Below are 25,281 nucleotides of genomic sequence, written 5' to 3'. Positions count from 1 at the left end.
TGATCTAAATCTTATAAAAAACCTCTGGGACATTATGTTTTGGTCTATCTGACGCCACCAGGTTGCACCTCAGTCTGTTCAGGAGCTTAGAGATGCCCTGGTTCACATCTGGGAGGAAATACCCCAGGACAACATGCTTCATCTCAAAAGGAGCATGCCCTAACATTGTCAGGCATTCAAAGTACCATTTTGAGTTGCTTCTTATGTAGGTGAAACAGGACAGAAGTTGCAAGCGAGGATGAATTTGCACAGACATAACATATCAAGGAACATAAGGAAGATAGTTTCTGCACACCAGTGGGACATCATTTTTCCCAACCGGACCACACTATAGAAGACCTCAATGTTTTAGTTCTTAAAGGGAATTTCAGAACTATCCAGGAAAGGAAAACTTTTGAAGAATGGTACTTCTTTTTGACACAAAAAATAACGGCTTAAATTTAGAAATGGGTTTCCTTACTCATTATCCCACAGTTTTACGACCCCCTCTGTGACTATCCCCTCCCCCGCCCCCACCTTCCCCCCTGTCTTCAGCTCTCTCTCTGTCTTATCTCACTAACTATGCTAGTTTTATTACCATTGTTTGGGTTTGTTTGGTTTTCTCTTTTTTTTCCTTTGGCTTAGAGATTTTGTGTTTTCTTACCATTCTGCTAAACATTTTGTTAATCAGTACTGCTTGGATCTTGAAGAAGGGGACATACCCCGAAAGCTTGTCCTGAAAAATTTTATGTTAGTGCAAATAAAAAAAGTATCACGGACAGTACTCAATTGTCTCTGTCGCAAGTGCACTAATATGGCTACAATGACCTCAAGCATGCTGGAAGATACTGCATATAGCCGCATTAAGAAGCAGTTAACCAACCTGATCACAAAGGAAACACAGATCAATAGTGACATCTTTCTCTCAAGATGCAAAAAGAGGAACCTCATACCTCAAGGTCTCCGGATTAAAAATCCTTGTGCAAATACACTGAACTCTCCTTATGCAGAAGGACTTTGCAGACGCACCAGCGAAAGATTAAGGAACAACCTCATTCACAAACTAATGGTAAAAGGGTAAAAATCAGGAATCAAAAGCAGCCGGTGTTTGAATCCTTAACATCATTGGTCCCTACAAGCATTAACCAAATTAAGAATGAAATGGAAACCTTACAAAGAAAACTTCAAAAACTTGCCATGAGCAGGAAGCAAAAAAAACTCCAAAAGCTACACCAAGAGCAGGCCTTGTGGATACAACCCAAACAACATGAAACAAACACAACATCTATAACTCCTGCTATTAGTGACTTGGAATCAGATTCAGAATCCCAAGGTATCAAATGTGTAAATGCTGACCTGACTGAAAATGCGGATATAACAGAGGAACTTGGAATCATTAAATTGTCAAATCATTAACTTTCTGAACCAGAAATAACAGTCCTCTCCAAAGGCCTCACGTTCTGCCCAACCACCAAATTGGATAATTTACAGGATTGTCAGATATGGAGGAATTCTTCAGGAGACTAAGGCTCAAAGAATATTTTCACAGTTCTAAAACATCTGGGGTGCCAAGGTTTGCCATCACTGTCCTAGGACAACATAAAGTGACAAAAAGAAAAAGAACAGCAACTTCACACCTCCACAAGGCCGCAACCCCAAACTGGACACCTATATTGACAGCTTCAGACTGCGAGTTACATCCCTGATATCCACCCAGCAAAAGAAAATGTTATACAACCTTTCACCACTGGAGCGAAGAGCTATACACGATTTGCGCAATAATCAGGCCATCACCATCAAACCAGCAGACAAAGAGGGAGCAGTCGTCGTGATGGATACAAACAAATATATACAAGAAGGCCAGATGCAGCTGGCAAATACTACTTACTATAAAAAACTGGATTATGATCCAACCCAGGATTTTACTAAGCAATTAAAAGGTCTCATCAAAACTACCTACATTCAGAACTTATCAATGCTATTCTGGATAATCCAGAAATTGGGGACTTCTACATGCTGCCCAAGATTCACAAGCCAGGAAATCCAGGCAGACCCATCATAACAGGTATGAATACCCCTACCGAACATATCTCGGGCCTTGTAGAAAATATTTTAAAACCATTAGTCATGAATACTGCGAGTTTCCTTCAAGACACAACTGACTTTCTTAACAAGCTTAACAATATACAACAATTACCACCAAATACACTTCTAGTCACTATGGATGTAGAATCGCTGTATAGTAACATCCCTCACAAGGATGGATTGGCTGCATGTCACAGATTCTTATCATCCTCAACAAACCACAAATACAGTGCTGAGGATGTTACACAGCTCATCGAATTCATTCTTACACACAACTACTTCACTTTCAATAACGACATCTATCTCCAGTGTATGGGTACTGCTATGGGAAGTAAAATGGCACCCCCAGTATGCAAACTTATTTATGGCTGATCTGGAGGACAAATTCCTGAACAGCATACAACATAGGCCATACAGATATTATCGCTATATTGATAATATTTTCATCATATGGACAGAAGGTGAGGAAAATCTCAAACAATTTTTTTCATTGATCAACACCTTTCACCCATCTATCAAACTTAAAATGGATTATTCTAACAGGCATGTCAACTTCCTAGACACCACAGTATACATCAGGGATGACAAGCTTCATACTTCGATATACAGGAAACCGAGTGACCGATGCAGCTATCTCCACAGTTCCAGTTTTCACCCCCAACACACTAAACAGGCCATCATACACAGCCAGGCCATCAGATACCACCGAATATGTTCAGACCCAGAAGACAGAGATAAACATCTCAGAACACTAGCAAACTCCTTCCGTAAGAAAGGTTACAAAAACAAAACCATCAACACCAGCATAAACACAGCCTTGAAAACCCAAAGAGAAATCTTCTCCAATACAAAGAGAAAAAAACAAATAACCGTGTACCTCTAGTCACCACATATAATCCAGGACTAGAAGGGATAAGAAAGATAATCAAAGATTTACAACCCATCATAACAGAAGATGAAACTCTGAAAGGAATATTCCAACAACCTCCAATATTGGCTTTCAGACAACCACCCAAACTCAGACAAACTAATCAGCAGAAAACTTAATTCTGATTATGATGTCACAAAAAATGGGAGCAAACCCTGCCATAAAAAAACGCTGCAAACTGTGCAACCAGATCAATCTAAAAGTGTCACACACAAATGGGACCTTTAATATAACAGGATCATACAACTGCACCTCCAGTAATGTTGTGTACCTTATCCAATGCAAAAGATGTAGCAAAGGATCTTATGTAGGTGAAACAGGACAGAAGTTGCAAGCAAGGATGAATTTGCACAGACATACCATCAAGGAACATAAGGAAGATAGTTTCTGCACACCTGTGGGACATAATTTTTCACAACCGGACCACACTATAGAAGACCTCAATGTTTTAGTTCTTAAAGGGAATTTCAGAACTATCCAGGAAAGTAAAACTTTTGAATTAAGAATGATACTTCTTTTTGACACAAAAAATAACGGCTTAAAATTAAGACATGGGTTTCCTTACTCATTATCCCACAGTTTTACGACCCCCTCTGTGACTATCCCCCCCCCACCTCCCCCCCTGTCTTCAGCTCTCTGCCTCTCTCGCTCTCTGTCTTATCTCACTAACTATGCTAGTTTTATTATCACAGACAGTACTCAATTGTTTCCGAGTTGCTGCAATGAAATTTCAGCAAAATGGACTATACTGCTTAATTTTTTCACTTTGAAATTTTTTTTTTTTGGGGGGGGTCATTGAATTCAGCCTCCTGTAGGTTAATCATTTTTATTTCCACTAAACAATGTGGCAACCTTTAGTTTCCAACACATTACCTAGTCTATATCAGTATAGATAACCAGCATGATATTCTTCCCCACTGAGATCTGATGTGTTTTCAAAGTGTTCCTTTAATTTTTTATGCAGTGTACAGTGCCTTGCAAAAGTATTCGGCCCCCTTGAACTTTTCGACCTTTTGCCACATTTCAGGCTTCAAACATCAAGATATAAAACTGTAGTTTTTTGTGAAGAATCAACAACAAGTGGGACACAATCATGAAGTGGAACTAAAATTATTGGATATTTTAAACTTTAACAAATAAAAAACTGAAAAATTGGGCGTGCAAAATTATTCAGCCCCTTTACTTTCAGTGCAGCAAACTCTCTCCAGAAATTCAGTGAGGTTCTCTGAATGATCCAATGTTGACCTAAATGACTAATGATGATAAATAGAATCCACCTGTGTGTAATCAAGTCTCCGTATAAATGCACCTGCACTGATAGTCTCAGAGGTCCGTTTAAAGCACAAAGAGCATCATGAAGAACAAGGAACACACCAGGCAGTTCCGAGATACTGTTGTGGAGAAGTTTAAAGCCGGATTTGGATACAAAAAGATTTCCCAAGCTTTAAACATCCCAAGGAGCACTGTGCAAGCGATAATATTGAAATGGAAGGAGTATCAGACCACTGCAAATCTACGAAGACCTGGCCGTCCCTCTAAACTTTCAGCTCATACAAGGAGAATACTGATCAGAGATGCAGCAAAGAGGCCCATGATCACTCTAGATGAACTGCAGAGATCTACAGCTGAGGTGGGAGACTCTGTCCATAGGACAACAATCAGTCGTATACTGCACAAATCTCGCCTTTATGGAAGTGGCAAGAAGAAAGCCATTTCTTAAAGATATCCATAAAAAGTGTTGTTTAGAGTTTGCCACAAGCCACCTGGGAGACACACCAAACATGTGGAAGAAGGTGCTCTGGTCAGATGAAACCAAAATCGAACTTTTTGGCAACAATGCAAAACGTTATGTTTGGCGTAAAAGCAACACAGCTCATCACCCTGAACACACCATCCCCACTGTCAAACTAGGTGGTGGCAGCATCAAGGTTTGGGCCTGCTTTTCTTCAGCAGGGACAGGTAAGATGGTTAAAATTGATGGAAAGATGGATGGAGCCAAATACAGGACCATTCTGGAAGAAAAACTGATGGAGTCTGCAAAAGACCTGAGACTGGGACGGAGATTTGTCTTCCAACAAGACAATAATCCAAAACATAAAGCAAAGTCTACAATGGAATGGTTCACAAATAAACATACCCAGGTGTTAGAATGGCCAAAGTCCAGACCTGAATCCAATCGAGAATTTGTGGAAAGAACTGAAAACTGCTGTTCACAAACGCTCTCCATCCAACCTCACTGAGCTCGAGCTGTTTTGCAAGCAGGAATGGGCAAAAATTTCAATCTCTCGATGTGCAAAACTGACAGAGACATACCCCAAGCGACTTACAGCTGTAATCGCAGCAAAAGGTGGCGCTACAAAGTATTAACTTGAGGGGGCTGAACAATTTTGTACGCCCAATTTTTGAGTCTTTTATTTGTTAAAAAAGTTTGAAATATCCAATAAATTTCGTTCCACTTCATGATTGTGTCCCACTTGTTGATTCTTCACAAAAAATTACAGTTTTATATCTTTATGTTTGAAGCCTGAAATGTGGCAAAAGGTTGCAAAGTTCAAGGGGGCCGAATACTTTCGCAAGGCACTGTATATTCAAAATTTTTATGGTTTCATTTTTCGGTGGCATGTGGAAGGTTTGGATGCACTTTCAGGTTTTTACTGCTGTCTGTGTTCCTAGTTGGGAAGTCCACCCTATTTAGCCTATTGGCCATTGCCACAAACATAGAAAATGATGGACATAATAAAAACTTTACAGTTGTCACCAGATTAAGAAGTGAGGACAAACCTTGCAATGGGGGCATCTGTTCCAGTGACAAATGTCTAAGAGGGTAAGGCAGGCCATGCATTAATCACATATTTTTCTTCTTTAATCATGGGTTGCAGGAAAGAACATTGCTCAATTCCCCCATCAACAGTCATTGGTGATGGCGGAATCCCTCCCACAAAGCTATTGTATTATAACAGTTGGAGGTTTCCCAGCTGTCCGAATACAATGGTCACTGCTTGTGGCGATAGCTGCAGGCAGTAATCAAATAAAAAAAATAAAAATCAGACAGGCTGGTTGTACTGAAGTCAAATCGATGAATCAACTTTAGCACAACCAGCCTACCCATATGTGGACTGAAATTTGGCTGGTTCCTGCTGAATAGTCTGAATTTTGATCCATTTACTCCCCTCCCTTTCTATAGATGTCCTCCTATTTCCAGGTCCTTTATTTGGGAAACGCAAAGAGAAGTATCCCCAGCAGGGCACAGACAGCAAAAAATAAAATGACAGGGGTTTAATCCCTTGCTTCTAAAAAATAAATATATATATGTATATTTATTTTTTTTGCGAACTGGTTAATTGTTTACAATCCATATTTAAGTATTTTCTCAAGATCGTTTTCACAGTAAAAGCTACGCAGTGAACAGCTTACAAAGTCAATATGCTTACTTTCAGAGGATTGTACATCTTGCTCTTCCTTATATACAGACTCTTTTTCCCACTATGTCCATAAACACATTTTTCATTTCACACACTTCTGCTTCTTCTTGCAAAAATCTGACCCTTGGTATACTGAAATTTGCTGAAATCCTTCAACTTTAGCATAGTCAGCTGCAGTAAAGCCTAGTACACATGCAGCGAATTTCCGCTGACCGGTCGTCCATCTTTTGTCCAGAGTGGCGTTTTGTTGGTTGGAATGTGCCTAGACTGCACACGAATTTTCCCGCACGACAAAATTCTACTTCAGAAGTGATGTCATGTGTTGGTTTGCTTTCTTTGTGTTCTTTCTTCTCTGAGCATGCCCAGTCTTGCTCATAAGATTTTTCCCTGTCGAAATCTGTACTGACTGCAGGAAAATCGTACGTGTTTTGACGGAGGAAAAAAATTTTATAGCCTGCACACCAGATTTTTTTCGGCCGAAAAGTCGGAGTCGGTTGTTGGAAGCATCATACTAACAAGCCGAAAATCGGCAGATCGGTCGGACGAAAATTCCCAGCCGAATTTCGACTCGTGTGTACGGGCCTTAACTTGCCTTGCTTGTCCAACCTTCGGTAGTTTAAACTACAATCTTTTTAAAGAATATGGCCAGTTTTAAAGAAATCACTAAATACAACCATCAGTCACATTTTCCTAAAGTGGGAGAGCAGCTATTACGCAGCACCTACTGCTTGACACCTGCAAAAATAAAGTCTGTGTTCATGCCTAGCTCATCCACTACAAAATTCTGTCGGCACACTTTTTATGCAGTAGAGTGATCCTTCCAATCCCAAGCACTGCCTCCAATTTTGTGCTCACACAGCAAATCTAATTTTTATTATTTTTACATAGTGGCAGGTTCTTAGAGGTTATAAAAGATAAGTGCAGGCAACTCTTTGTGACATAGTATAAATAATTCAGAAAAAAGTTGAAAACTAATAAATTTCCTTAATCTAAAACTGTATCAATTATGGATATTTTTTAATTGATTCATGACAAATACCCCCATACCATCTCTCACCCACAAATGGTTTGGTGAGCCTATGATGTCATGTATTTAAAGACGGCTGCCGCATATCCAATTGACCATGTGGTTGGGGGGGGGGGGGGTGCAACCATGTGTTGCTGACCACACTCACAAAATGACATGTAAGTGGTCAAGAGGAATGATTACATCCTGTGGTTGCTTTTTGGTATACAGGACTATAAAAAGAGTTCATAGCATGAGGAATTCTGTTTTTTGGAGCTGTGGAAAGACCAAGCATGCAGCCAGGATTTCTTATTGTCCTGTTCCTCCAGCTATCCAGGGTAAGCTGTTGACATTCAACCACCAGAGCTAAGTATTATTTGATATTTTGAGATATTGGGAATATGAGTGTATGTTTAACTCATGGTATTTTGTGTAATGTTTATGGAACTTTTATATGTAAGAAGCTTTATGTATTTTGATGTCCAGTAAAGTTTTGTTTTTTGATTTTTATCAAAACTGCTCCTGGTGTGTCTGTTCATTTTAAATATTCACTAGATATTTGTGTGGCTGTCCAGTATACCTGAAATTTCAGTATATTGTGCTGCAATAAATAAGAGCAAATCTGCTCAAGTGTATAGTCTTTTATAGCTTTAAGTTGGCCATCCCCGGGCAGAGTTAGCCATGTATTTATTCTTTACTCTGGATACACGCATCCCACAAACTCAGCTTTCTGGCAATTTGCAGCAGTTCAGACTGGTGTCTATTATGGGGGGGGGGGGGGGGGGGGCAGAAAAGCCCTTGTGCACAGCAACTGCATTTTCCATTCCAAGCAGATATCTGTCAAACTAGAAAGTTGGTGGCGGGCCATAACCAAACTAGTAATCTTCAAGGAAGATGTGAAGTCTTTGGAGCAGGAGAGCATTATCAACTTATTTTACAGAAATTTTCATAACTTGGACTGTGAAAGGGAGAAGTATAGAATTAGAAAAATCAAAACAAATAAATACTCACCTCTATGCTGCTGCAGCATCGATCAGATGCTGCAGCTGTCCCCAACCAGCTCTAAGCCCAAAAACTGAGCAATCACATGACTGCTGATTGCTCAGTTCTCGGTCTACTCAGAGCTGGAAGTGATAATTGTTAGTCACTGCTCTCTGCTGTGCTGGGAAGGGGGCAGGCATAGGTGGCTCCGGCTCTCAGTCGCGCTGCCTATCAGACCTGCGGGTCGATGCCCACAACATGATCAAAATATTTCCAGAGCCCAAAGATAAGCTGGGCTGATTCTGGGTCATAGGACAGCAAAAGCAAGTTCATCCTGTGACCCAGAAGACAAGTATTGCCAAAAAAGCTTTATCCATACTTTTTTGGGCAAAAAGTGGCAGATGAGAGGTGTCGTGGTACATACACAAGGTGCCTTACATGCATACACAGACATAACAGAAATGTTTGAGCATCTTTCATTTTGTGATATCCACCTTAAATTAAGTGAAACTTCATGATACCATCATGATCTGACCCTTTTATACACCAAGGTATATAGCCTATAGAGGCATTTTAGTGTCAGTGCACATTTGAAGCTATTAAAGAGAGATTCCGATCTTTCTTAAGCTGCAAGCTGACCAAATTCCCTCACCTGTCCAGTCTGTGGTCAGTCAGATAAAAGTAAACCTGGCCTTCTGGCAATTTGTTTCACATTGAGCTACAGCTGCTGGTAAACCCAGTCACCATCAAAGTAATAAATTAAATATTACATAAACAATTAATGCTCATCTGGTTATTAGGCAGCAAGCAAACAACCATAATTATCCTACAGAAACACTTACATTGTACGGATTTAAATAATGCATCGTAATGTCACAGGTGTGTGATAGATTGATCAGAGCTTGCTTCCACCTTGAACATTTTAAGTTGCGTAGATACCAAAATTATATATGGGTGCAATAAAATCTTAGTGTGGGAGACACAAAACTCAAAGATGCCAAGCAGATGGTTAAATGAGCATTGTAGGAATGACACCGCATAATAAGTAATATTTATGCCACTTCCTGTTATAACTGCAAAGGCTAGAATTTAATGTACGTAAATTTCTGCGTTGCTCTCATTTTATGGATCCGAATCAATGGCTGGAAGGAAAGAAAATGTGTGCCATAAACTACTCTTCTGTTCTATTCATTCACAGCAAGATCTATGAAGGGTCAGATCAACAAGGTTCATCTATTATATTACAAATCCATGCGAGCAACTGTATTTGTGTCCACAAAATATCAAGCTATCATGTTTACTGTAGGATGAAGAATAAATATAATAGATAAATTACAGTTTTTGGCACTTTCAAGTCCTTCATACTTTGAAAGATCAGTTAAATTACCTGAAAACAAGTGTTGTAGTTTCAAAATGAAATGTTGCAATCAATGCTGCAATCAGTTTTTCACCAGTCTCAAAGAATAAAGGGAAGTTCTGCTTTATGACCCCCATCCCTACCACTCTTCTTTTTTTGGAGTTTTTTTTTTTTTTGGGGGGGGGCACAATTGAACATTTCTACAGGCACAATGGAACATTTTTTTTTCTCAAGGTTCAAAGCAGAAGCACGGATACTGCTCAAGTTAATATTTCAGAAGCTCACCTTACCATGCTCCATATTCCGAGCAGCAACCTAACAAGTTTCGAATCTGCATTGTAAACACAAAGCAGGGGCTCGGCAAGGAGAAAATATAGGGAGCTGAGCTGCTGAGAGAACAAGTTTAGCTTTTGCTCTGAGTTTGGAGCATTAATTGCTTCACACCACCTGCTGTTATAGAGGTCAGTAAGGACTTGCTGTGGAGCACATTTACTGCTGGTTACAATATGTAAATATTTGGCTGTCCACAGGTTCACTATAGCACTACTACTGTAGTTTTCTGCAGACAGCTTGTAGTGGATGGGGACTGCTGGGTCCCTTCCACAGCTCTGCTCTGTGCACAAGCTATGTACTGCACAATGATGATGTCACAGCTACTTTTAGAAGGTAATATCCAGATTTGTAAAATATTTGGCTTACATAAAGTGGATTTATACTCTTTGTGGCTATTAAGGAATATATTTAAATAAGAGGTTTTGTGCCCAGAGTTGAGCTTTAATGCATGTAACCCAGTCTATTGAACAATACTCATAATGGGATTTCCCGAGGACGCCAACTGCTTAGCGAAATGCATCGAATTCTGGCAACCATTAACGTCACGTTCGATCTAGTGGAATGCCGGCCAGCTGAGCGTAACAGGAGCTGATGGATGTAGTGAGCCTATAACAAAATGCTACTCGAACCTGTGGCAGTCGAGGCACTTCCGATGTAAGCTGCCAACTATTTGTCTTTGTGTTAGGACTGACATATTTAATAAACAGTGTTGCACTAATATTCAATTTTTTTGCCTTTTTGTGCTCATGTCATTTGCCACTGGAGAGGAAATTGGGGAGTGGAGTGAATAGTAACATCGTGAGAAGATACGTTCAGACAGCTAGGGTGACCCCATATTGAATAAGGCCTTATGGTCCTTTGGACCTGGGAAGTTTGGTGAGCATATTTACTTGACACTTCACATGGTGGAGCACACAGATGTTTTTAACACGCATGTGTGAAGGTGGTTGGGATCACTGAGTGGAAAGGACTACTCATTGAATTCGGACTGTATTTCAAAGTTCATCACAACTTTCTGCATATTTTTAGGAGTATTTTTTCACAACACAGACTGAATTATTATAGATTTGATGTATTCATGGGTTTGAATATCACTATTGATTTGTATGTAACTTTTTAGTATACCTACAGTGCCTTACTTTAAATTTTTTTGCACTCAATACTCATAATACTCAAGGATGGAGTAGAGTGCAGGACTGCATGAGTGAAAGCAAAATACATATATAAATTATCATCCCAAGGTTTTCCCTAAAAGCTGCAATATAAAAAAAATGAAAAGCAGACTGGTTGATGGACTGATGTTGATATAATGTACAATACATATGTTAAGAACTGCATAAATTGGTGGTGCTATACAAGTACCTGTAATAAATAAATAAATAAAAATAAACCTTGTTTGTTATCCGAAACATACAAAGGCAGTTAACAAAAATTTACCAAGTTTGGAAGTTTTATGTAAAGTAAACTGTTTTCCCTGCAACACTGCAATGTTGTTACAATAATAATTTGTACTGAGAATCAATGTTAGGAAGAAATATTGTGCATGTCCCTGGAAGATCTGTTTGCATTCTGAAAAATGTTATGCAGCATCTGGCCAGAACACTTAGTGGCAGTACATTCTTCTGTCTATCCACACATTGCACATCCTTCTCAACAGATTAGATCAGTTTTAATTACTAGAAGAGTACAATGGTTGCCTTTTTCATGGGAATTAACTTTCACAAATGAACAGACCAGGATAAATTTGGAATTCTGTTTTGAAGCAAACCACTGAAGCAAGCAGAGCAAACAGCCGGAATTACAGTCTCTGCTTCTGTTTACTATCTACAGTATCTAAAATGTAAAAATCGTCAATATAGTTCAGGTTAAGGGTTAATCAATACCAAATATATCTGACAGGTTTATTAACCTGGTTATTTTGGGGGAGGGGAGTTTTACACAGTGTGTGTATATTGGACAAGCCGACTTCTGGCCGGAGGATTACTACCACACACTCTCACCCAGTAACGCACCTGCCTCCACGCATGCCTGCCATATATTCCGGGGTCCTCTTGCCCATTTGCGGGCCGGGAATTGGCATGGTGGGTGCCGTCGGGTAGAAGGGGCTTAGTGGACATGCACCTGCTCTCCACCCCCTTCTTGTTGCTGACCTGGAAGTGTTGTGTAAAACATCATTTCTGGGTCCCCCTGTCATTTTTCCTGGCCAGCATGGCCGGGAAGGAATGTGACCTGCACTGCATTCAATTCATAGGGGAAAGGGGGGAAGACATCCAGGGTCTTTTAGACCCCGGATGACTCATTAAAAAGAACCTATAACCAAAAAAATAACCAAAACAAGAAAACCATCACATTTTTGCCCCGTGAGATAAAAAAAAAGAAAAAAAAAAAACACTTGGCTATGCCCATGGGCCTTCCCCAGCTGGTATATAACTCCCCTCTCTGCTCTAGGGGTGGGTACTGTGTCCGTTGAACTCAGAGAAATGGATGTTACGGTAAGTACAAAAATCCCATTTCCTCTTTCGTTCATCAACGGATACAGCGCTCCATAAATCGTAAAGCAGTGCCAAAAGGAAAATGAGGGGTGGGGAAAATAACCCAAGGCTAAACATAAGAGCCCTTAACCAGGACACAGGAGCCTTAACTGGGTCACAGGTGCCCCGTCTGAAAAATAAAAGTTTAAAGAAAAACACCCCTCAAGAGGGAACAGCCTCTCCTAAACAGCAGCCTGCAAAACTTTGCGGCCAAAAGAAACATCCGCACATGCCAAAGTATATACCTATAATTTTGTAAAGGTATGCACCGATGACCAAGTGGCCACCTTGCAACCTTGCGATATTGAAGTCTAATGATGGAAGGCCCAAGCAGCACTCAGCACCTGAGTAGAATGCGCCTTGACAGTGAAAGGTGGAACCTGACCTTTAATGGAATAGGCCTGAGTCATCGTCTGTCTGATCCATCTGGGGATGGTAGCCGAAGAAGCAGCAAGCCCTTTGTTGGTCAATGCGTAACCACAGAAAGCGAGTCTGACCTCCAAAAAGACTCAGTAGCCGCCAATACACCCGAATTACACAAACCACATCCAAGGTATCCAAAGCAAATTCCTTGGGATGAGCCGGCTTGGGACACAAGGAAGGCAATACAATGTCCTCTTTCAAATAGATATCAGAGACAACTTTGGGCAGGAATGATGGACCGGGACAAAGAACAACTTTATACCTATAGACCACTAAATAGGGACTGCGACAGGATAATGGCACCAATTCCGATACCCTGCGGGCCGAGGTAACAGCCACCAAGAATGTCATCTTCTGGGATAACATAGGCAAGCATATCTCCCGAATATTCTGAAATAGAGGTTTCTGGAGAACCGGAGAGCCAAAAACACTAAATTTAAATCCCATGGCGGCAAAAATGACCGTACAGGTGGAGCCACATGTCGAACCCCCTGAATGAAGGTACGAACTAAAGAGTGCGTGGCTAGGGGTCACAGAAAGAAGACTGAAAAGGCAGACACCTGGCCCTTGATGCTACTCAAGGCAAACTTCTGATCAATGCCCTGTTGAAGAAAGGTTAAGATCTGAGCCACAGAAAAGGGCAGAGGATGAGCGACAATCAAATCACACCAAGAAATGTACGCTTTCCACGTACTATGGTATATCTTGCTGGAAGATGACTTCCTCGCCCTCACCATAGTAGAGATCACTGATCCAGACAGACCTCTATCCCTCAGTACCTGGCTTTCAACAGCTAAGTCATTAAAACCAGAGACTGTAAAGCAAGATGGTAGATGAGCCCTTGGGACAACTGGTCTTCTCTGAGAGGAAGACACCAAGGGACATTTACAGCCCCCAGGATGATTGGAATCCTCACTCGATTCCTTGCAGGAACTGAGGAAGAAGCCTTAGCCGAGGATGATACTGGCCTTACCGTGGCCCTTGGACGCCTGCGGCGTCTGTCAGATGAGGACCCCGTGACCTCATCACGAACCTCGATACCCTCCTGTTGAGCCTAGCCTGCTAAAGAAGCTACATGTAAAACTGTGCAAACAGAACTGTCTTGAAGGTGGAGAACTATCTGCCTGACAGCAGCCAGTGAATCACGGCCTGTGGTTCCTGAAGTTTGTGCAGAGGAAGGACCCCCCTGGACAGAAATAGAATCAGATCTAGGTAAATCAATTCCCTGGACAGGGATAGGGGGGGACCTTAGGTAGTTCAGACATCACCTGAACCTTTGCAGTAATTAAATTCGCACAAGGAGACTCCGGACCTAAAAAAAACCTGAAAAGGACAAGCTTTGTCCCCCTTTCGGGGTACCCCAAAAATAAACATTTTGCGGATCTCCTTGATGTCACCAAAGAAGTTCAAGGGGCCAGAAACCAGCGAAAATGTCCACCCACCCCAAAAATGGGTGAGGGCAATTCTTCATGCTGAAAGGGTCCTGTTTGCGAGTCTGGAGAAGCTAGCTCTAGGCTTACCAAACCAAGGTTGTTTGGAAGATTGGAAAGAGCCATTTTCCTTATACTCCGTCCCAGGAGCAAGCATTTTCTATGGGCTGAGAAGGAGGGCGCCTGTCTGCGATGAGGCTTCCTCCCATTCCTAGACTGTAGCAGGCAAGTTCTCCCCCTGCCCCCCCCCCCCCCCGTGAGACCCCTCATGTCGTCATCCAGGGTAGCCCCAAACAGGAAATCGCCTTGAAAGGGGATATTAATGAGGGCTTTCTTGCAGGCTTGGTCTGCGGACCAATTCTTAAGCCACAGCATGCGCCTAATCACCACTGCTGAAACAAAAAGTTTGGACAGCACAGGAGCTGTATCCAAAGCTGCATCACAAATAGACTGCAGCCCATGGAACAACTGGTCCGCTAAACCAACATAAGAAGCAGCCCCCAGGCCCTGGAGCAAAAGCTTGGCCCATTCAGTTAGGATCTGAGACAGCAGGGCTTAGGCAAAGACTGGCCGCAGTGCCGAACCAGCCATAATAAACATGCTGCGTGCCACAGCCTCTGCTTTCTTGTCAGCCGGGTCCTTAAAGGACGGGGATTCCTCTACTGAGGTCATGGTTGCGTCATTCAACCTGGAAACAGCCCACTTTTTAAAAGTGACTCTTTAAAAAGGTAACGTACAGCAAAACGTTTGGGGACCACCAAGGGTAATTTTGGTTGTTCCCATTCCTTACAGAAAAACCTGTCAAAACAAGGCACATAAGGAAACCCCTTTGGCCTATGATGCGACTTGTGCATACCAAACGACACAGCCACGTTCGTGGCTACATCAGCCGCATCCTCCATTTTGAAAGTTTGCAGTGATAAGTGCGTCATTCGCTGCTGTGACCATAGATGAATCATCCTTACTATCAGATGGATCAGGGGGTGGGATATTAAGTCCCCCTGGACAGGCCGCATCCACGGCGGCATCAGGCTCAGAATCAGATGAGACAGCCTGAGGAGGGGAAGGCGGGGGGTGCTTCCTTCTGGGCGTTTGCCCACACGCCACTTCCACCCAGGACTAAGGACTGCAGGACAGCCGTCAGTGCAACCATGGGAAGCTGGGGTTCTGAGGGACCTGCCACCTCCATGAGGGGGTTAGTGGGGGAGATGTGACCCTGAGGCTCCATAAGGAAAGACCTTGCAGTACAAAAACGATCTTTTGGCACCACTAAAGGATCCCCTCAAGGCTCAGGGTACCTATCAGCAGAGAAAAAGATAACAGGGACCACCAAAGACTCACCCTACCGGAGGAGAGCCGAGAATTCAAACCCAGCATCATCATAGACGCTAGCCCTGTTCATATGTTCCGGGGGGCTTCAGTTGTCTCCAGCATCTCCCAGACTAAGGGAAAATGGCCCACCGTGTCATCATCCGGCTACACAAACATGGCTGCCAACCAGAGACCAGCCACACTAAAGGAAAATGGCCACAGACAGCTACAAACACTGAATCATGCTGCCAGGATGAACGCTGAACCCTCTGCAAGAGGACCCCCCCTGAAGGTAGGTCACATGTTTAGGGGAGACTCTGCTATGCACTCTGCACCGGTGTCTGCATTGGGACCCCCCCGACACTATACCCACACTGCAAACAGCAGGGCATGCACCTAGGGGGTCTCCTACACTGGGACCACTCCAGACTACCAGGGCGGGAAACACACACTATCCCAGGCCTTTGCTGCATTCTCTACCCTGGGACCCCCACCAGACTCTAGGTCCAGACAGGAAGGAATGGGAGTTGGGAAAGAACAGCTCATGGATGGATTTAAGGATGGGAGGAAGGAACCTGTAGGCAGGCCCGACCATCCCTGGAGGTTACCCGCATCCACCCCAAAGAAAACCACAAAAAGGGCAGAGGGGGTACTGTACTTACCCTTCCATGGTGCGGGTAACACTCCAGACAGAACTTCTTGCCACCGATGTAGGGGAGCTGTCGGCCAAGGGAGTGCTGTGACTCAGACCGAAGCCTGGTAGTATGCGACCCTGCTAGATGTTTAAGTCGCGGGCCAGCCTCTGTCCATAAGGCTATCTCACGGCCGACCGAGTGCATATCGGCGAACTGCATGCGCTCGCTGGCTGGGCTGGGGGACCATTGGATCTAGATTATCCAGCCCGTCGCCCAGCCCGGCAGTTGATTGTATATCTCCCGAGAGAAAAACAAAAAAGATGTAAGGAAGGAGAAAATTGCTAGGACTAGAAATCCTAGCCGGGAGCCTAGGTCCTAGACAATTTAGATCTCTATAAGCCTATCTGGAGTACGGGTTTGCCGTCGTCCCTAGGAAGTTTTGTGTGTGGGTTGGTACCTCGTGCCAAGTTGGATGGGACTTTTTAGGCAGGTAATTATAGTAAAGGTAATACAAAAGTATATAAAAAAGACAAATATTTAATGTCTTGTATCAAACAGTGTACATAATGAGTACATGGTTAGTAGTGATGGGTTATAGACCCAAGTGAGAAGGTGTGAGCAGTTAGGAAGTTTTGTGACAAGTGTTTCATATGGTGACTATTTGGGATAGATCTCGGTCTTCCCACGCTGCGTAGCTTGGAAATTCTGATCAGAGAGTTTCTCCTGCATATCCAACGCGTTTCGGCTGCCAAGTGAGCCTTTTTCAAGGGTAGTGGTCACCAATTCTGTAACATTTATACAGATAAATTTATTAGTAATCTCATAGTAAATACCACTGATTTTATTCAATGTGGTATGTAGGAAGATATACATACATATGTTTTGTGTTCCATGTGTGATTTTGATATACATCCTTTTTGAACAGCGAGAACCTGGGCTGCATCCTGCAAAATATGGTGTTACTGATTAGAGTGAGTGTTGAATTGAGATATATACTGCTATTTGGAGTAGATTTTTTGATCAATTGGATTGCACTTACAATTTGTATTGGAAAAGTGTATATATACTCTTTTGGAATTGCTGCAGATTGGGTCATACACAATGTGTGATCCCCACGTCCAATCACATCTGCCGATAGATTATAAGAATATATGTATACCTGTAGAGATTTTACAAACAAAATTTCTTCATTATGATAGTATAGTCTGACATAATAATATGTTTTTTACTGATCAAGAAATGTGTGTGCCTTCTTTGGCTTTGTCTCTGAATATGCGCATTGCTCTATTTGTCGAGATCTGTTGAACAGTTGCATATTGAATTTTCAGCAGTTTGTGCATAGAAAGTAGTGCATTATTACTTAATTTATTGTGTATCTTAACAAAAAAGGTTTTTAGAGTTTTCTGTCATTTTACCTTATGTGTGATCTGGGATAGTTCCCTGGATCCTGGTGGAGGTCACTCACTTGCATCCAAAAGTATTGTGTTTTTTCCCCCAAAAGCGCATTGCTGCAGAATGTAGCATTAGTTATCATCATGTTTAGTGAGACTGTGACTGTTGAGGTCTAGTGGGTTAAAATGACTTACATTTTGGATTGGGTGTTGCTGTGCTGCCAAGTGTCCTCTCTCCTCCCTCTCTGCTGGGGAAGTGAAGAGGACAGCGGTTCCCCGGCCTTTTATCTGAGGCGCGCATGCGCACTGGGCGCCGCACGTCTCAGTTCCTGATGTCCGTCAGCTGGTGTTCGTTCTGGTGCGCATCCAGACTTGGACCATCGAGACTACAGAGCGGCCGCCGACATGGAATATTACGAGTGCCCTACTCTCTGAGGAGAGTATGGGGATGCCGATGTAATTGCAAGGCTCATATTTTGTAGCCCCTGACATTGTATAAACATACAGGGGCTTTCCGTGCCGGGTGTTCGTTACAGGTTGCATCTGGTCACTGACATGGAATTTACATATTGAAGTTTAAACAAGGCAATACAAAAAATATATACAAAAAATTTTTAAATGGAAATCACGAACAGTATAGTAGACCCAATTGTGTTCTTTAGTAATATATAAGAAATCCTTTCTTCTAGTGTTAACAGCAGACTATCAAACTGAGAGAAATGTAGGGAGAGAAGGTGGTGATTTTTCTCCAATGTGGGTTTTAATGGGCATTATGTGACAGTTTCGGACTTGTCTTGCTTCTGTGATGGATTTATACTGTCAGTACTTTTTTCAAGATTTTTTCAGAACAAGATTTTCTGTGAATGGATGTCTGTTTATCCTCCGTTGTTTGCAATGAAGAGTTCATTTATTTTAGTGGATGAGGTTCTTATTGTACCTCTTTTTGACTCTATGGTGATTAGTCGGGGAGTCTTTTTATTTAGGGATAGGACGAGACTTTTTATGAATGGATGTTTTTTGGGTTTTTGTTTTTTTTTCTCCATTTGTTTAATTTGCTTTTAGTCTGTTTTTCCGGACAAAAAACCTTCTAAAAATGGACGGTAGCTTTCTGTCTCGTTGAGGCCTGGGGGCGTGGTTGCTTTCAGGCATTTTATCCACCTCATCTCAAGCTGTAATAGGGTTTTGTTCCAGTCTGCCCCCCCCCCCCTCCTCGGGATGTGTATTCTTTCTAGGGCCATGAAGGATATCTCTATCATTCGGTATCCATGTTTGTATGCCACATGTCGTCCAAGGGGTAAATAAAAATTACACATTTCCATACTGTTGACATGCTTATTAATCCTTTTACCAAATTCTTGCTTGGTTTTTCCTATATAGAATGCCTTGCACTCACACCTCATTAGGTAGACTATCCCTTTTGTGCGACAGTTCGCATAGTATCTTGGTTCGAATTCCTCGCCATTCGGTAGGATTGTTTTTTGGCATTTTTTGATGACTTTGCATTGACCGCATGAGCAGCAAGGGTATGTGCCCTTTACTTTACAGGGATCCTTTCGTGTCCCTTCCTTAAATTCGCTGTGGACCAGCTTTTTTAATTGATCCCGCTTTTCTGTATGTTACAGGGGGATGATCTGTTACAAATCCCTTCACTGTGGGGTCCTCCTTAAGGATGGTCCAGTGTTTTTCTAAGATGTTTTTGATTTTCTTGTGTTCGTTTGTGTACCTCATGATTATGCAGGTTTTTTGGTCTTGCTTTTTTGGATCCATTGCCTGTTTTTTGAACAGAATTTCTTGTCTGTCTTTTGTCCTGACTTTGTTAAAGGCTTTTCTCAGGGAGGTTTTAGAATAACCTCTTTCCAAAAGTCTAGTTGTTAACAGGTCTGCTTCTCTTTGGAAGTCGTCAATATTGGTGCAGTTTCGCTTAATCCTGAGGTACTGGCTGTACGGAATGGCCTTTTTAAGTGGGGTAGGGTGGAAGCTGGCGGCGTGCAGTATTGTGTTGTCAGTCGTTTCTTTCCTGTAAAGTGTAGTTTTTACTGTACTGTCCTGTTCCTTACAGATCCAAGTATCCAAGAATGGAATTTTGCTTTTGCTATAATTCAAGGTGAAAAACATTATATGTATTCTTGTTTAGTACTTTCTTGAAATCCTTGATCTGGTCCTCCGGTCCCATCCAGACAATCAAAATGTCATCTATAAAACGTTGCAAAACTAGGATTGTATCCGTATAGGGTGCATTTTCATTGTTCCCTAGGAACTCCTGTTCCCAGGCTCCGAGATAGAGATTCGCGTAAGATGGTGCACAGCTCGTGCCCATGGCAACACCACATGTCTGCAGATAGTAGGAGCTATCAAACGTGAAGTAATTTCGGTTCAGGATGAAATCCAGCATCGTGATGATGAAGTTGTTAAAGCTATCGTCATGTAAGCTTTGCTCACTGGGTAGGTTTCTAATTGTTGCCAGGCCTTTGTCATGGGGTATATTGTTGTATAAAGCTTCAACGTCTACTGTTATAAGAAAAGAGTCATCTGGAATCACCATGTTGTCTAAAATTTGCAACAGATGCATAGTGTCTCTAGTGTATGAGGCCAGATTGGTCACGTGAGGTCGTAGGTACGCATCTATGACTCGACTCATTGCTTCGGAGATATTTCCATACCCCGATACTATGGGTCATCCTGGGGTTTTTTTTGGGGTCTTTGTGTACCTTCGGGAGCGAGTAGAAAGTCGGGGTCCTAGAGTGTTTCATTCTTACGTAGTTCCATAGAGTAGGTGAGATTGTTCCTTCATTTCCTGCTTTGTCTATTTTTGAATAGAATTCCTCTTTGTATCTTTCGATCATTACAGGTGCTATCTTTTTATAGCACTTTTTATTATTCAAGATTTTTAGGCACATTTCCTTATGTTGGGTGTTGTCCATAAGGACAACATTTCGCCCATATCTGAAGGTTTAATCGTAATGTCTTCCTTATCTTGTAGTTCCTTCAGGGCTCGTTTTTGAATTTTCGTTAGATTTTCTTGGTTTCTAGTGCCTGGTAGTTTCTCCTTTATCTTTAGTGGTTTCCCTCACGAAGAGGGCGATGGCGGGATTGAGGTTTAATGAAGGAAAATTGCGATTTTTTCTTGAATTGCGTTTTCATTTTTTCTTTTTCAGTTTGGCGTGTTGTTGTGTCATCATCTTCCTCCTTTTCACTGTCAGTTTGGTTGGATAGGTCTGTCCAATCATCGAGGCCTCCTCAAAGTAGGAGGTTCAGGTCTCGTAGTGCTCTGAACTCTGCCGCTGATAATGAGGGTTGTGGTTCATTTATCTCTGGTTTTTTGCTGTACATAACTTTTTGTAATAAATTTCTTGCGAACAAATGGATGTCCTTTATTGCTTCCAATTTGTCTGTTGGTTTATTTGGGCAGAATGAGAGTCCCAATGCAAGTTTGTTCCTTTGTGAGTTGGTGTGATGAGAGGTTGATGATTGTTAGGCCTTCTTTTTTATCTCCCGTTGGGGCTTCATCTATTTCATCTATTGATTCTTCTTCGTTTGTCTTTTTTGCTTCCCTAAAAAAACGTTTTGTTGTTTTGGGTCCTGATTTTCTCTTCTCGACCTTGTAAATATCTGGTGGTGTCTGATCGGTGGGTTGGTTTCTTCTTCGTCCTGAGCTTCTTGTGCAGGTGAGTTGGTATCCTCGTCTCTCCTATCTGGGATTTCGTCATTCGTTTTCTCGGTTTCTTGTTGTTTTTCCCGTTGTGGTTTGTGTGTTGGGCCCCTTCTCCTCTCGCTATTGGTTTCCGCTCCTGATGTGTGTGAGGATGAGTCCGAAGAATTATAATTTCTTGGATTTCTGCTTTGTTGGCCATATTGTGTTTTGTTTCTTTGTGTTCTGTTGTTTGTCCATTTGTATGAGCTATTTTGGCTAAAGGCATTCTTATCTCGCCAATATTTCCTTTCTTTTTTTCTCAATATCTCTTTACTATGTTGTTCCAAATGTTCTTTAAGTTTCTTTTCCTGTTCTGAATATAGCGTCAAGGATTTCAGGGGGGTTAGTTGTTCGTACACTCCTTTGATATCATCGTCTAGCGTTTTTAGTTGTCGTTCATATTCTCCTTGAAGCAGAATCATCAGATTCCTAAAGCAGTCATTGAGGATATTCTCCCACTCCTTCATTTTTATTGTTATATTGTCCATGGTGGGGAATATTTGTATCCTGAGGACGACAGGATTGATGTTTTTCTTTATATATCGCTCGAACGATTTGATGTGCCAGTAAAATGCCGATTTTCGTTCTAGATGTTTCTTGAGCGTATTAAATAAAGCCATAACATCTGAATTTTGTTGCTCGTGACCTTGAAAGTTTTTTTGTATGTCCGTCATCAGATTTTCCCATTCGTTGCCAATCAGATCGCCACCTTTGTGACAGAGATCTATCCTAAATAGTCACCATATGAAACACTTGTCACAAAACTTCCTAACTGCTTACACCTTCTCACTTGGGTCTATAACCCATCACTACTAACCATGTACTCATTATGTACACTGTTTGATACAAGAAATTAAATATTTGTCTTTTTTATATACTTTTGTATTACCTTTACTATAATTACCTGCCTAAAAAGTCACATCCAACTTGGCACGAGGTACCAACCCACACACAAAAGGGAGCCTAGGTCCTTACTTCTGACTAGACAGATTAAAACTGATTACCTAGAGCAGAGAGGGGGGTTACATACCAGCTGGGGGGCGACCTATGGCCATAGCCAGGTGTTTTTTTTCTGCATAGTCCTACTCCTGGAGGAGGCAATATAACTCACTAGTTATGATTTATGGAGTGCTTTGTCTGTTGATGAACGAAAGAGCATTTTTCTTTTTTAAATTGTAAAAAATTAAAGTTACACCCAACCACATAAATTGGTGCCCTGTAGGGGGCCTTTAAAGCGTCGCCTATGAAAAATATAGGTTACTGAAGGTTTGTCACCATTTCACAGGAGCACCCAATTGTATGGCTTGAAAAGTTGGGTACCTATTTATTTGGTGCATCCTCGACTTTTATATTTTACCACAACATTAGCTAATTTACTGCATTTGTGTACCCAAAAATATCCTTTAGTGTATTGTGTATTTTTTACTGAAACTTTGGGTTTCCTAGACCTTTGTGGTAATGTTGAATGACATAAAAGATTGGAACTACATTTATTTTATTCTCTAAAGTGTTTGCTTTCAGAAAAAAAAAAATATAATATTTTGGGGGGTTTTATACAATCTTCAGGCGTAAAATGATTTTTTAAACGTGTGCTAAAATTGCAAAAACGGCTCTGGCAGCGAAAGGGTTAAAAACACCACATAACAGTATGAAGTGGGACAGTCAGCACCACAGAGGAAAATACCTTTATCCAGGGAGGCACCTGCCATGTGGTAAAAACTTAGAGCTGTGTCCACATCATTAATATTCTTTAGGAAAGTAAAGAAATTTTCAACTTCTTGAAAAGTCAGACCCTGGAAAAAACAACAGAAACAAATGGGTAAGGAACACAATACTTTTGTAATATAAAAATGGCAACATAATACAGAAAAGAAAGGAAAGGAAAAAGGGAAGGAAAAAAAGCGCTATGATATTTAGCTAACCCATGTCAGCAGCAGAAACTGCTGATAAATTAAGATTAACAACCAAATCAGGATAATTATGACAGAAGAATTCAGGAAGATCAATCACCAGAATAAAAAGTCCTCTTGGGGTCCTTTAGTGCATAGCACTTGTCCCGATTAAAATGGGAGTAGCAGAAGTTAAATCAAATAAAAATGGATTTTTGTAAAATCTTACCGTAAAATCCTTTTCTCTTAGCTCATTGACAGACGTAGTCCTCGGTGATACAGCACCTTCGGGTTATGTTGCCTCCGCAGGAGTAGGACTAGACAGGAAATAAAATGCTCTGGCCACACCCTAGGGGCAGTCCCCGAGGGTATATCCTCTCTCTCTCTGCCACAGCAAATCAGTTATGTCACAAAAGCAGTGCTAAGAGAATTTAACCCAACCCAACTCAAAAACAGAGGGGCGGGTACTACGTCTGTCAATGAGCTAAGAGAAAAGGATTTTACGGTAAGATTTTACAAAAATCCATTTTTCTCTATCGCTCATTGACAGACGTAGTCCTCGTGATACAGCACCTTCGGGAAGTCCCAGAGCAGTATCACAAATGAGGGGTGGGAAAATGGAAATCAAATCCAAATCTAGAAGGCCCAACCGGTGCCAACTAGAAGTTTACAATGCTCATCCTTAATGATGAGACTCAACAAAAAAATTTTCAAACAGAAAAAAACCCTCGAGGTAGACCACCGGTCTCCTCAAATTGCGGCCTGCAAAACCTTGCGGCCAAATGAGGCATCCGCCGATGCCATCACATCAATTTTATAAAATTTTGTAAAGGTATGTACCGACGACCAGGTGGCCGCCTTACATACCTGGACCACTGACGCCTGATGGCGATAGGCCCAGGAAGTACTGAGCGCTCGAGTGGAGTGCGCCCTAACAGGGAACGGAGGACTCTGACCCTTAATAGAATAAGCCTGTACCACCGTCTGTCTAATCCATTTGGCAATAGTCACGGCAGATGCAGGCAACCCCTTTCTGGGGCCATCCGTGATCACAAAAAGTGAATCCGTCTTACGGAACGATTCCGTAGCCTTCTGGTATACCCTGATTGCCCGAACCACATCCAAGGAATGCAACGCATGTTCCCGATGATGATTGGGCTGAGGACACAAGGAAGGTAGTACAATATCTTCATTCAGATGAAAATCTGAAACCACCTTAGGAAGAAAGGATGGCTTAGGATGGAGTACTACCTTATCCCTATGAATCACCAAGTATGGGGACTGGCATGATAAAGCAGCCAGTTCTGACACCCTGCGTGCAGAAGTGATAGCCACCAAGAAGGCCACCTTCTGGGATAAAGTAAGCAAGGGAATCTCCCTGATGTTTTCAAAAGGAGGTTTCTGTAGAACCGACAAAACCAAATTAAGATCCCAGGGCGGTAAGGGCGCGCGGACTGGTGGAGCCAGGTGCCGCACCCCCTGGATGAAATTCCGCACCAAGGACTTGGTAGCTAAAGGTTTCTGAAAGAAAATTGCTAATGCTGAAACTTGACCCTTGATGGTGCTCAAGGCTAGCTTCTGCTCAACCCCTTTTTGCAAAAAGGCCAATATTCTAGTCACCGAATAGGTACGTGGAGGAAATCCTAAAGATTCGCACCACGCGATATAAGTCTTCCATGTGTGATAAAAGAGACTGCTGGAAGTCGCTTTCCTTGCTTTAATAAGGGTAGGAATGACTGAAGCTGACAACCCTCTGTCCTTCAGTACTTGGGTCTCAATGGCCAGGCCATTAAAACCAGCGACTGTAAAGCACAATGGTAGATTGGTCCTCGAGACCGCAGATACTCCCTGAGACGCAGTTCCCACGGAACGTCCGCGACTAGCAAGTC

The 25,281-nt window shown here is 42.0% G+C and overlaps 1 protein-coding gene across 1 annotated transcript in view; it reads right to left on the bottom strand.

Annotated features, from left to right (window-relative positions):
- Window positions 1–25,281, bottom strand: part of MICU1 (mitochondrial calcium uptake 1) — a 641,385-nt gene that overhangs the window by 137,508 nt on the left and 478,596 nt on the right. Inside the window, exon 10 of the mRNA XM_082267399.1 lies at window positions 23,188–23,296. Coding sequence (XP_082123525.1) covers window positions 23,188–23,296 — 109 coding nt within the window. The remainder of the gene's footprint in view (window positions 1–23,187; window positions 23,297–25,281) is intronic.

This window comes from Pelophylax lessonae (assembly GCF_965119305.1).
Source record: "Pelophylax lessonae genome assembly, chromosome: 9".
Lineage (NCBI taxonomy): Eukaryota > Metazoa > Chordata > Amphibia > Anura > Ranidae > Pelophylax > Pelophylax lessonae.
Note: the sequence above shows the minus strand (reverse complement) of the source record. Positions and strands in the feature narration are given on the sequence as shown.